Source organism: Haliotis cracherodii, unplaced genomic scaffold (genome assembly GCF_022045235.1).
Source record: "Haliotis cracherodii isolate W230 unplaced genomic scaffold, xgHalCrac1.p SCAF_14, whole genome shotgun sequence".
NCBI lineage: Eukaryota > Metazoa > Mollusca > Gastropoda > Lepetellida > Haliotidae > Haliotis > Haliotis cracherodii.
This window is the reverse complement of record NW_027266269.1, coordinates 16701940-16715874: the sequence shown is the minus strand read 5'-3', so window position 1 is coordinate 16715874 and position 13935 is coordinate 16701940. Positions and strand designations below refer to the sequence as shown.

Here is a 13935-nt window from a genome sequence, read left to right as displayed (position 1 = left end):
GGTTCTCACTGTACACTCAGTAACTAACAACACCTTCAACAGTATCAACGGTCCTTACTATACACTCAGGAACTAACAACACCGTCAACAGTGTCAACAGGTCTCACTATACACTCAGGAACTAACAACACATTCAACTGTGTCAACAGGTCTCACTATACACTCAGGAACTAACAACACCTTCAACAGTATCAACGGGTCTCACTGTACATTCAGGAACTAACAACATCTTCAACAGTATCAACGGGTCTCACTATACACTCAGGAACTAACAACACCTTCAACAGTATCAACGGGTCTCACTATACACTCAGGAACTAACAACATCTTCAACAGTATCAACGGGTCTCACTATACACTCAGGAACTAACAACATCTTCAACAGTATCAACAGGTCCCACTATACACTCAGGAACTAACAACACCTTCAACTGTGTCAACAGGTCTCACTGTACACTCAGGAACTAACAACACCTTCAACAGTATCAACGGGTCTCACTGTACACTCAGGAACTAACAACACCTTCAACAGTATCAACGGGTCTCACTGTACACTCAGGATTTAACAACACCTTCAACAGTATCAACAGGTCTCACTATACACTCAGGAACTAACAACACCTTCAACAGTATCAACAGGTCTCACTATACACTCAGGAACTAACAACACCTTCAACAGTATCAACGGGTCTCACTATACACTCAGGAACTAACAACATCTTCAACAGTATCAACGGGTCTCACTATACACTCAGGAACTAACAACATCTTCAACAGTATCAACAGGTCCCACTATACACTCAGGAACTAACAACACCTTCAACAGTATCAACAGGTCTCACTATACACTCAGGAACTAACAACATCTTCAACAGTATCAACGGGTCTCACTATACACTCAGGAACTAACAACATCTTCAACAGTATCAACAGGTCCCACTATACACTCAGGAACTAACAACACCTTCAACTGTGTCAACAGGTCTCACTGTACACTCAGGAACTAACAACACCTTCAACAGTATCAACGGGTCTCACTATACACTCAGGAACTGACAACACCTTCAACAGTATCAACGGGTCTCACTGTACACTCAGGAACTAACAACACCTTCAACTGTGTCAACAGGTCTCACTATACACTCAGGAACTAACAACACCTTCAACAGTATCAACGGTTCTCACTATACACTCAGGAACTAACAACACCTTCAACAGTATCAACAGGTCTCACTGTACACTCAGGAACTAACAACATCTTCAACAGTATCAACAGGTCTCACTGTACACTCAGGAACTGACAACACCTTCAACTGTATCAACAGGTCTCACTATACACTCAGGAACTAACAACACCTTCAACTGTGTCAACAGGTCTCACTGTACACTCAGGAACTAACAACACCTTCAACAGTATCAACAGGTCTCACTATACACTCAGGAACTAACAACACCTTCAACTGTGTCAACGGGTCTCACTGTACACTCAGGAACTAACAACACCTTCAACTGTGTCAACGGGTCTCACTATACACTCAGGAACTAACAACACCTTCAACTGTGTCAACAGGTCTCACTGTACACTCAGGAACTAACAACACCTTCAACAGTATCAACAGGTCTCACTATACACTCAGGAACTAACAACACCTTCAACTGTGTCAACGGGTCTCACTGTACACTCAGGAACTAACAACACCTTCAACAGTATCAACGGGTCTCACTGTACACTCAGGAACTAACAACACCTTCAACAGTATCAACGGGTCTCACTGTACACTCAGGAACTAACAACACCTTCAACAGTATCAACGGGTCTCACTGTACACTCAGGAACTAACAACACCTTCAACAGTATCAACAGGTCTCACTATACACTCAGGAACTAACAACACCTTCAACTGTATCAACGGGTCTCACTGTACACTCAGGAACTAACAACACCTTCAACTGTGTCAACAGGTCTCACTATACACTCAGGAACTAACAACACCTTCAACAGTATCAACGGTTCTCACTATACACTCAGGAACTAACAACACCTTCAACAGTATCAACAGGTCTCACTATACACTCAGGAACTAACAACACCTTCAACAGTATCAACGGTTCTCACTGTACACTCAGTAACTAACAACACCTTCAACAGTATCAACGGTTCTCACTATACACTCAGGAACTAACAACACCGTCAACAGTGTCAACGGTTCTCACTATACACTCAGGAACTAACAACACCTTCAACAGTATCAACAGGTCTCACTATACACTCAGGAACTAACAACACCTTCAACAGTATCAACAGGTCTCACTATACACTCAGGAACTAACAACACCTTCAACAGTATCAACAGGTCTCACTATACACTCAGGAACTAACAACACCTTCAACAGTATCAACGGGTCTCACTATACACTCAGGAACTAACAACACCTTCAACAGTATCAACGGGTCTCACTATACACTCAGGAACTAACAACACCTTCAACAGTATCAACAGGTCTCACTATACACTCAGGAACTAACAACACCTTCAACTGTGTCAACAGGTCTCACTGTACACTCAGGAACTAACAACACCTTCAACAGTATCAACAGGTCTCACTATACACTCAGGAACTAACAACACCTTCAACTGTGTCAACGGGTCTCACTGTACACTCAGGAACTAACAACACCTTCAACTGTGTCAACGGGTCTCACTATACACTCAGGAACTAACAACACCTTCAACTGTGTCAACAGGTCTCACTGTACACTCAGGAACTAACAACACCTTCAACAGTATCAACAGGTCTCACTATACACTCAGGAACTAACAACACCTTCAACTGTGTCAACGGGTCTCACTGTACACTCAGGAACTAACAACACCTTCAACAGTATCAACGGGTCTCACTGTACACTCAGGAACTAACAACACCTTCAACAGTATCAACGGGTCTCACTGTACACTCAGGAACTAACAACACCTTCAACAGTATCAACGGGTCTCACTGTACACTCAGGAACTAACAACACCTTCAACAGTATCAACAGGTCTCACTATACACTCAGGAACTAACAACACCTTCAACAGTATCAACGGGTCTCACTGTACACTCAGGAACTAACAACACCTTCAACTGTGTCAACAGGTCTCACTATACACTCAGGAACTAACAACACCTTCAACAGTATCAACGGTTCTCACTATACACTCAGGAACTAACAACACCTTCAACAGTATCAACAGGTCTCACTATACACTCAGGAACTAACAACACCTTCAACAGTATCAACGGTTCTCACTGTACACTCAGTAACTAACAACACCTTCAACAGTATCAACGGTTCTCACTATACACTCAGGAACTAACAACACCGTCAACAGTGTCAACGGTTCTCACTATACACTCAGGAACTAACAACACCTTCAACAGTATCAACAGGTCTCACTATACACTCAGGAACTAACAACACCTTCAACAGTATCAACAGGTCTCACTATACACTCAGGAACTAACAATACCTTCAACAGTATCAACAGGTCTCACTATACACTCAGGAACTAACAACACCTTCAACAGTATCAACGGGTCTCACTATACACTCAGGAACTGACAACACCTTCAACAGTATCAACAGGTCTCACTATACACTCAGGAACTAACAACACCTTCAACAGTATCAACGGGTCTCACTGTACACTCAGGAACTAACAACACCTTCAACTGTGTCAACAGGTCTCATAACACCTTCAACAGTATCAACGGGTCTCACTATACACTCAGGAACTAACAACACCTTCAACAGTATCAACGGGTCTCACTGTACACTCAGGAACTAACAACACCGTCAACAGTATCAACAGGTCTCACTGTACACTCAGGAACTAACAACACCTTCAACAGTATCAACACGTCTCACTGTACATTCAGGAACTAACAACACCTTCAACAGTATCAACACGTCTCACTGTACATTCAGGAACCATAACACCTTCAACAGTATCAACAGGTCTCACAACACCTTCAACAGTATCAACAGGTCTCACTATACACTCAGGAACTAACAACACCTTCAACAGTATCAACAGGTCTCACTGTACACTCAGAAACTAACACTTTCATAGCCAGATAGAATAACAACAAGACTAAGTCGTGTACTTCAGTACGGATTTGTTGACATGATCATTCCGGCGTTTGTGTGGTCGCGATAACGTCTTCGCATGTGAAATAAAATCAAAGCTCATTGTATGCATGCACTATGCACACACCGGAAGTCCAAGAGTAGTCAAATACTGTATTCCAGTATTATACTAATCAAGGAACATATTTATTGAAGGAGTCCATTTCCAAGGTTGATTGTACATAACTGTTTATTTGGTTACATACTATCAGTAGTTTGAACAACACCGGAACCCTAACAAAACACCACCCACCTGCACCATATTTTTAAAAGGCATAGCCTGAGAACCAATTCTTTTATGTTTTAAGCCTCACAGCATGACTTTTCTTCTTGTTGCACTGAGTGCTCAGCATCACTCTCTTACTTCAGCTTTCCTACACTTTCTTTCGAAAGATGAAAAATTCAAAACCTCAATGTGCTGCTTTAGCATTAGTTCAAAACCTCAATGTGCTGCATTAGCATTAGTTCAAAACCTCAATGTGCTGCATTAGTTCAAAACCTCAATGTGCTGCATTAGTTCAAAACCTCAATGTGCTGCTTTAGCATTAGTTCAAAACCTCAATGTGCTGCATTAGCATTAGTTCAAGACCCCAATGTGCTGCTTTAGCATTAGTTCAAAACCTCAATGTGCTGCATTAGTTCAAAACTTCAATGTGCTGCTTTAGCATTAGTTTAAAACCTCAATGTACTGCATTAGCATTAGTTCAAAACCTCAATGTGCAGCATTAGTTCAAAACCTCAATGTGCTGCATTAGCATTAGTTCAAAACCTCAATGTGCTGCATCAGTTCAAAACCTCAATGTGCTGCATTAGTTCAAAACCTCAATGTGCTGCTATAGCATTAGTTCAAAAACTCAGTCTGCTGCATTAGCAGTCCAACTATAAAAACAGACAATTCCTAGGGATACCTTACTTATATTCACTTATGGACTAGTTCAATCACTAGATTGAAATTAACATAAACCTAATGCTAGAGAACTGCCCAGAGGAGGACTCCAGGTGAGAATAGGTCCCTTGTACCCCATGTTTGTCAAAAGAGATAACTAACCTTGGCATTAGGGATCACTAACTGGGGGATGGTACTGCCAACCCCAGGTTTGCCTCAGAAAGATACCCCATGCTTGTTGTAGGATTTAATTAACATGAGGATGTGTTTTGCTTACAATGTATGTCTTAGCTTTTTGTGTAATTGTGTCCAAATGGCATGATTGCTGCTCATAGTATTAACCACTGGTTTCAATGGTCCTCACTTATGTTCAGTGCAACAGCCAATCAGTCCATGTTGTTGCAACAGAAAAAGAAAAACATAATTCTGGAAATAAATGAAAATATTAACTTGTACATAATAAACATTTAAACTGCAAATAGTACCCTGGCACAGGCTGAGTGTTGTACTTGCAGCCAGATCGATGAGAGTTCAGTGTATACATACTATTAGGATCTTTAGATGCACATTTCACATAATACTTGTGGACTTCCTGTCGGGTAGGACTATAGGCCAGGGATCGCATGATGATGTTCAAGTCTCCCTCCTGCTGGATGAAGCCTTTCCGTGCATGGAAGTAGAAACACTCCTTAAATTCTGCAAACAGAGACACTTACAATTATACTCCTATTGGAGCAACATAAGGTGTGATAGGAGACTCTACTATAAGTGCAATATAAGGTGAGATAGGAGACTCTACTAAAGGTGCAATATAAGGTGAGATAGGAGACTCTACTATAAGTGCAATATAAGGTGAGATAGGAGACTCTACTATAAGTGCAATATAAGGTGAGATAGGAGACTCTACTAAAGGTGCAATATAAGGTGAGATAGGAGACTCTACTATAAGTGCAATATAAGGTGAGATAGGAGACTGTACTAAAGGTTCAATATAAGGTGAGATAGGAGACTCTACTATAGGTGCAATATAAGGTGAGATAGGAGACTACTACAGGTGCAATATAAGGTGAGATATGAGACTACTACAGGTGCAATATAAGGTGAGATATGAGGCTCTACTATAGGTGTAATATAAGGTGAGATTGGAGACTCTACTAAAGGTTCAATATAAGGTGGGATAGGAGACTCTACTATAGGTGCAATATAAGGTGAGATAGGAGACTCTACTAAAGGTTCAATATAAGGTGAGATAGGAGACTCTACTATAGGTGCAATATAAGGTGTGATAGGAGACTCTACTATAAGTGCAATATAAGGTGAGATAGGAGACTCTACTATAAGTGCAATATAAGGTGAGATAGGAGACTCTACTATAAGTGCAATATAAGGTGAGATAGGAGACTCTACTATAGGTGCAATATAAGGTGAGATAGGAGACTACTACAGGTGCAATATAAGGTGAGATATGAGACTACTACAGGTGCAATATAAGGTGAGATATGAGGCTCTACTATAGGTGTAATATAAGGTGAGATTGGAGACTCTACTAAAGGTTCAATATAAGGTGGGATAGGAGACTCTACTATAGGTGCAATATAAGGTGAGATAGGAGACTCTACTAAAGGTTCAATATAAGGTGAGATAGGAGACTCTACTATAGGTGCAATATAAGGTGTGATAGGAGACTCTACTATAAGTGCAATATAAGGTGAGATAGGAGACTCTACTATAAGTGCAATATAAGGTGAGATAGGAGACTCTACTATAAGTGCAATATAAGGTGAGATAGGAGACTCTACTGTAGGTGCAATATATGGTGAGATAGGAGACTCTACTGTAGGTGCAATATAAGGTGAGATAGGAGACTCTACTGTAGGTTCAATATAAGGTGGGATAGGAGACTCTACTATAGGTGCAATATAAGGTGACTTATGAGACTCTACTAAAGGTGCAATATAAGGTGAGATATGAGACTACTACAGGTGCAATATAAGGTGAGATATGAGACTCTACTGTAGGTGCAATATAAGGTGAGATACAGCATTTGTTTCAAGGCGTCAATAGCAGTAATCAGACTGTGGTTGCTGTTAATAATGGTGAGTTGTGCAATCTTCCGATCGCTTCAGACACAATTTCGCAGAAATTAATAAGACAATATTAAAAGGAATTTTGAATATAATTAATGAAATAAGTTACAAACATAAGTCCAGATATACAAAGAACACTTTTTATAGCCAGACAGTGTAATTACATAATTAATTTGCATACTTCAGTATGGATTTGTTGATATGGTATTTCCAGTGTTACGTGCACATGGTAATGAGGGAAAAAAACATCAAACTAACTATGGTGTGTATAATGCGCACGCCCTTCTACACAGATGAGGGTTTTTTGGAAAAAAAGTGTGCACTAAACTAAAGAAAATATGGTTTGAGACTCTACTATTGGAGCAATAGAAGGTGAGATATGAGACTCTACTATAGGTGCAATATAAGGTGAGATATGAGGTGAGGTGAAATTGGGTTTAACGTCGCGTCCAAGATTATTGCACTTATATAGCGACATGCATGTATGTGTGTGTGTTTGTGTGGCTGCTTGTACTAGTCCAGACTGATGCCAATTTATAGTGCTATCCCACTGAGATACCATGCCGCAGTTTTACATGAATACCCAACTCAGACACAGTACACTCACTCCGAGCCCGACCAGTCCTTGTTTTAGCCCCTTAATGCCGAGCGCCAGACAGGGTAACAATAAGTACCATCTTTTAACGTCTTTTGGTATGACGCGGCTATGCTCCAACTGATACATAAGGTGAGATATAGCTATGCTCCTACTGATACATAAGGTGAGATATAGCTATGCTCCTACTGATACATAAGGTGAGATATAGCTATGCTCCTACTGATACATAAGGTGAGATATAGCTATGCTCCTACTGATATATAAGGTCATATATAGCTATGCTTCAACTGGTGCAACAGAAGGTGAGATATAGCTATGCTCCTACTGATACATAAGGTGAGATATAGCTATGCTCCTACTGATACATAAGGTGAGATATAGCTATGCTCCTACTGATACATAAGGTGAGATATAGCTATGCTCCTACTGATATATAAGGTGATATATAGCTATGCTCCAACTGGTGCAACAGAAGGTGAGATATAGCTATGCTCCTACTGATACATAAGGTGAGATATAGCTATGCTCCTACTGATACATAAGGTGAGATATAGCTATGCTCCTACTGATACATAAGGTGAGATATAGCTATGCTCCAACTGATATATAAGGTGATATATAGCTATGCTCCAACTGGTGCAACATAAGGTGAGATATAGCTATGCTCCTACTGATACATAAGGTGAGATATAGCTATGCTCCTACTGATACATAAGGTGAGATATAGCTATGCTCCTACTGATATATAAGGTGATATATAGCTATGCTCCAACTGGTGCAACAGAAGGTGAGATATAGCTATGCTCCTACTGATACATAAGGTGAGATATAGCTATGCTCCTACTGATACATAAGGTGAGATATAGCTATGCTCCTACTGATATATAAGGTGATATATAGCTATGCTCCAACTGGTGCAACAGAAGGTGAGATATAGCTATGCTCCTACTGATACATAAGGTGAGATATAGCTATGCTCCAACTGGTGCAACAGAAGGTGAGATATAGCTATGCTCCTACTGATATATAAGGTGATATATATAGCTATGCTCCTACTGATACATAAGGTGAGATATAGCTATGCTTCAACTGGTGCAACAGAAGCTGAGATATAGCTATGCTCCTACTGATATATAAGGTGAGATATAGCAGTCAGCAGATAATATATGTATATGTATACGCATTCAGAGGTACAGCAGGGTCTGGATTTACAGAACATGCAGATATTGTCGAACAAAAGGATGTTTTTCTCATTTCACCAATCATTACATCTACTGCTGAGTGTATACTTTTACAATTTCTCCAACTGGAAGATATATCGCCTTATACACAGAAAGTCCAAATATATATGAAGAAAAAATTAAATAACCAAAGGCAGACACTGGGCATTAAATTTTTGCTCTTGATTCGTATGTTGACTATCAAAATACTAATTTTGGACAAAAGCGGATATCCTTTTCTAAACTTAGCATCCAGTCTATTTTCAAATCTCCTGGATAAAGCTAATAATGACAATCCCAAAGTTGACGCTTATCATGTTTAGATATATATGAGATGTTCCCTGTTACATAGATCTTGAAATATCTGGGAATTATGTTCAAGACAAGAAATGTACAAATATTGTGAAAATTTGTACAAAATGTCCTATCCGAGATATGGATTGGGTTTAATGTACCAGTTGCAAAGATCAATTCCTACTGAGGCTGTATAATTGCTGTATAATTGCAGTACGATGTGAAATGCATCTCATAGTTAAAGGGCAATAACACTCCAACTTTGAAAGTATTGAAACACGGCTGAGCTTTTTCTGATACAAAATGTGCTTATTATGGACTTTAATTTCGACTGGATTGACTTGTGTTCAGTGCTATCCTTGTTGCGCTGCGCAAAGCAACATCTATCGGAGGCTTGAACAGTGACAACCCTGATATCATAACAAAGGTTTAACAACAAACTGACATGTGTTTTTTATGTAGATTAGTGTATACATGACTTGCAAGGGTGATGCTATGGGTCAACATCATATTACACATATTACATCAAAAACTACATGATATCCTTTCTGAGATTTCAGGTAAACGAACAGGTGCTAAGATACTTGGCCAATAAAAATGCAAAATTTGAACGATAAAGTATCACTAGACATGATGACTTACCATTTAAATTGTATTTTGAGTTCTACTTGGCATTGATTTTTATATGCAGAAATTAAGATTACCATCTATATCTTCAGCCAGAAATAGCAATCTGCTGTACTCACATTTTCAACCAATTAACCGATGACTCAGTCAAAAAAATACCCAATAATATATAAAAAATATATAAATAATGTATAAACATGTACCTTTTGGATGCAATGATTGGATGAATTGTATCTGAAGCTACTAGTTTATCAGAAATAATATATTCCAATATCAAGTTATTTTAGTTGCAGCTTGTACCACATTAAAATAATATTAACAATGCTTATTGTTATTATCATATGACATGGTTAAATATCAAGCCATGAAACACAAACATGGGATCCATTTTCAGTCTCAGTCATCCTATCATCCATGCATTCAGGAATCTGGACAGGCTTTCACTGAGGAGATACTTTTTCTTATGGAACTCTTTCTATCAAGGGGATTTCCAAATAACAACATCCGAGAAGTTTTCACCAGTTATTTTTGTTTGTATGTTTAGGTTGAAGAAATTAATGAACATGTGCCATTTGTAATATTTAAATCTTCATAGATCAAGTATATATATTCAGGCCTTGTATTTATTTGAAAAAAATGTTGAATGGGTTTAAAATTAAGGCTTATGGGTAGAATAGCTTCCATATTGGACCCCACTATCAGATTTGACAGTGGTTAATAGTGAAATACGTGCACAGCAGCTATGGGAAACTTGGTCAAATACATTTCAATAACTTCAGCTGTATCCGTCAAAAGCCGATCATAGTTAATTGACAACACCTTTTCCGACAAACGTAGTATTTTCTTTGGTTAGTCTGACTAGAAGTCATGTCTATCAAGCATAAAATCCAAGGCATTGAACAACTAGTATTCATATGCATCAGAATTTGTTATCTAAAGTGGGAGACATGTTTTCTGGTATCAGTTATCACAAATAAATGGGCAGTGGTCAGGTATGGTCTCCTAACATGCTGAATATGCCTGACATCTTGCCCATCCCCACATCCGATCCCAGCAATCTTGGCAAGTGTGTGGTAGCCAAAAGACACACATCGGGATCTGGTAATGGTATATGTTAATAAAATACATAGAAATTAATATTGTTCTAAGTGCCAATCCACCACAGACGAATACCTTACTGTTGACATTGACTGACAGATGTTTTATCACTCCTGTTATATCAACAAGTATTTGGCAAATACTAGATCTAACTGTATGATGTAAACAGTGAATGAAATTATGGGTGACCTTTTTTCAATTTACCACCCGATGTCAGGATAATCAGATTGTGCGACAGCATCTTCAACATCGCTTTGTTACTGCAACGGAAACTGATCGACAGACCGTTGGAACACACCAGCAACACATTAGTGAGGATACCGTGCATCGACGATTGGCGAGCAGACACCTCCACTGTCACAGGCCACACCGAGGACACATTCTGACACCATGTCATCGCCGGGACCGTCTTCAGTGAGCAACACAGCACAAGCACAGTGGAGAAGAGTCCCCCTTCAGACGAGAGCCATTACTGTATCTCAACAGCAGACGGCAGAGAGAGAGTCTGGCGATGATGTGGGGCACATTATTCGGATGCTTTTGTTGTTGAGGGAGACTCATGGGGTAGCCCGAGCATCATGGTGTGGGGTAGAATTGGTCTTGCACAGACAGTCGGCCATGTGGTCTTCCAGAACATCGGTCAAGGGAGAGGCAATGGTGTCAAAGCAGATCGGTACATTGATCAAGTCTTGAGACCATACGCCATACATCATTTGGCACGTCGCATCCCATTGAGCCCCTGTGGGCCGAGATTCAAAGATGAAAGACGTCTGACCAAGGCCGACAACTTCAGCTGAATTGCTTCAGGCGTTCCTCAGAGTGCTGGCTTAAGTGTCTATGGCCTTCATCAAGCGCCTCATCCATTCCATGTATCGACGTTGCACGACAGGCATCAATGCACATGGCGGACACATGAGATACTGACTTGTGATGGCATTTTCTCAGAGACTAGTGTTGTGTTTCACTTTAAGAACATGTGACACTTTAATTTCAACCTTGATGATCAGTTTTACCAAGTCTCATCCTTTTAATATGTCTCAAAGTATGTTTACAGTGTTTGGACAAATAAAGTTTCGCATATATCTATCCATGGTGACGTTTCTTTTGCAGTTCAGTGTATATATTTGTAGTAACTTAGTCTCGAAATACTAAAAAAAACGAGAAAATTGTGACTGAACTTTTGTGTGAATGACGTGTAAATCTAACTAAGTTACTTCAGAGATGATGTCATTGCATTTATTTGTTGAAAGTTGGGACTTGGAAAAATTTACTACCCGGGTACTCAACCCCTTGTTACCCAACCCAACCGGGAACCCACTTTATGTCTTAAAAGATAGGAACAACTGTCTGACTGGGAAAAGTTTGACTGTAGCCCTGGCAAAATGTATTTAGATACACAAATAAAACAATCTGATCATGCATACACTGAAGATGACTGAAGTTTGCGTGACTAACTACCGGTTCGGGTAGTCATTTGGGTACCTGGGTCCCACTCAGTACCCACCCAACCCGAGTACCAGAATTACCAATCCCAGCGCTAGGTTTTACACTCTTGGAACGGACTGTATTACATCCATTTCAGTACTACAGACTAGGTCAGAAATGTTTTGGTTACTTTTGAATTTCTTATTGAACACATAGAATATGCTGAAAGTAAATCATATCGATAGTAAAGCAATGATACTCAGGGCCATACCCATCCACAATGCTCCCCCAGTGATGTACAGCAATAGTGAAAAATCCAACAAGAATGTTCAAAATAGACAGACACTGGTTTTCGGCTGAGTCGACGAGGCAAAAAGTAAAAACAAGATAAAATATTGATCTGTAACAAGTGTACTGCCCATCAGAACACAAGACTAGGATTCACATTGAAAAATTTGACATGATATATGCATGAATTATTTTTTCATGAAGGGAGGATGTAGAGTGTTAGCTGTTCGGAAATACCCGACACCACTCTAAGTGACTAAAGAACTTGAGACTTTGGTACATATATATGTTATTTTTTCAGCTGTAGAAGTGCGCAGTAAATCCTAAAGCATTCACTAAAGCATAATGCAGCCGAGCAAATCCACTATTTTACTTAGACTCCCTGCTTGGACTTTTAGTCTAATCAGGATATTTTATCAAAGGGGTTCAAACTGGTGACAGGTCTTTGCACTGATTTTTCATTTTTTCATACATCTTAACATTTTATGTACCAGTCATACACCTATTACGTTCAAATGTAACAGTCAACAGTCCAAATAATTTCATTGCAAGCTATTTGGGGGGCCTTAAAAAACTATCACATGCGGTACTAAACGAGATTTAATCACACAATTTCGTTTGTTTCGATCTACACAAATGCCCCACCCTAACACTGGTACGGCTAAAACAGTTTCCCGGAAGCTCCTACATATTACAATGTCAAATTCTCGTCAACTGGAAAGGTTCGATGCAGATGGGTGTGGTCACCTTGCTGTCACCTGTAAACTCACCGTCAATCTTCTGTTGATCAAAGAACCTTGCCTGAAAAAAATGAAGAATATCTTAAAATACAACGTAATTCAAACAACGTCCCACATTATAAAAGATAGCTGGAATTCATACCATTTTTTCTCTGTCAACAGACTCTCAGGTGAAAGTCTTAGTATTCGTGCTTGTTTCTATTACCTCCCCTTAGACCCCGGTCTTTCTCGGAAAACACGATTATTCACGGCCACTTGGCTGGGCTCCTGTCTACGTATCCTATAAGACTGGTCCACTGCCTCTGTTGCGATCTATGGTCTCAGGGTCACCGCTACAACAAATAAGATGAGATAATTTAAAAAGACTTAGCACCTTACCAGGACTATTTCAGAGCATGATGTTAAATCAAACGACAAATGTTACTTTATTTCAGTGTACCCACTGTATTTGTAGCCTGGCGAGTAAGGCCTCAAAGGCGCTGATAAACACAATGCTTTTGA

General features: G+C 39.7%; 1 protein-coding gene across 1 annotated transcript in view; it reads right to left on the bottom strand.

The window, feature by feature from the left end:
* The window catches only part of LOC139460589 (calmodulin-like protein 4), a 38435-nt gene extending 24752 nt beyond the window's left edge, over positions 1–13683 (bottom strand). The window contains exons 1-3 of the mRNA XM_071242058.1: positions 13577–13683; positions 13465–13495; positions 5604–5753 (exon numbers count right to left, since the gene is read on the bottom strand). Coding sequence (XP_071098159.1) covers positions 5604–5753; positions 13465–13495; positions 13577–13579 — 184 coding nt within the window. The 5' untranslated portion in view covers positions 13580–13683. The remainder of the gene's footprint in view (positions 1–5603; positions 5754–13464; positions 13496–13576) is intronic.
* Between the last annotated feature and the right edge of the window lie 252 nt (positions 13684–13935).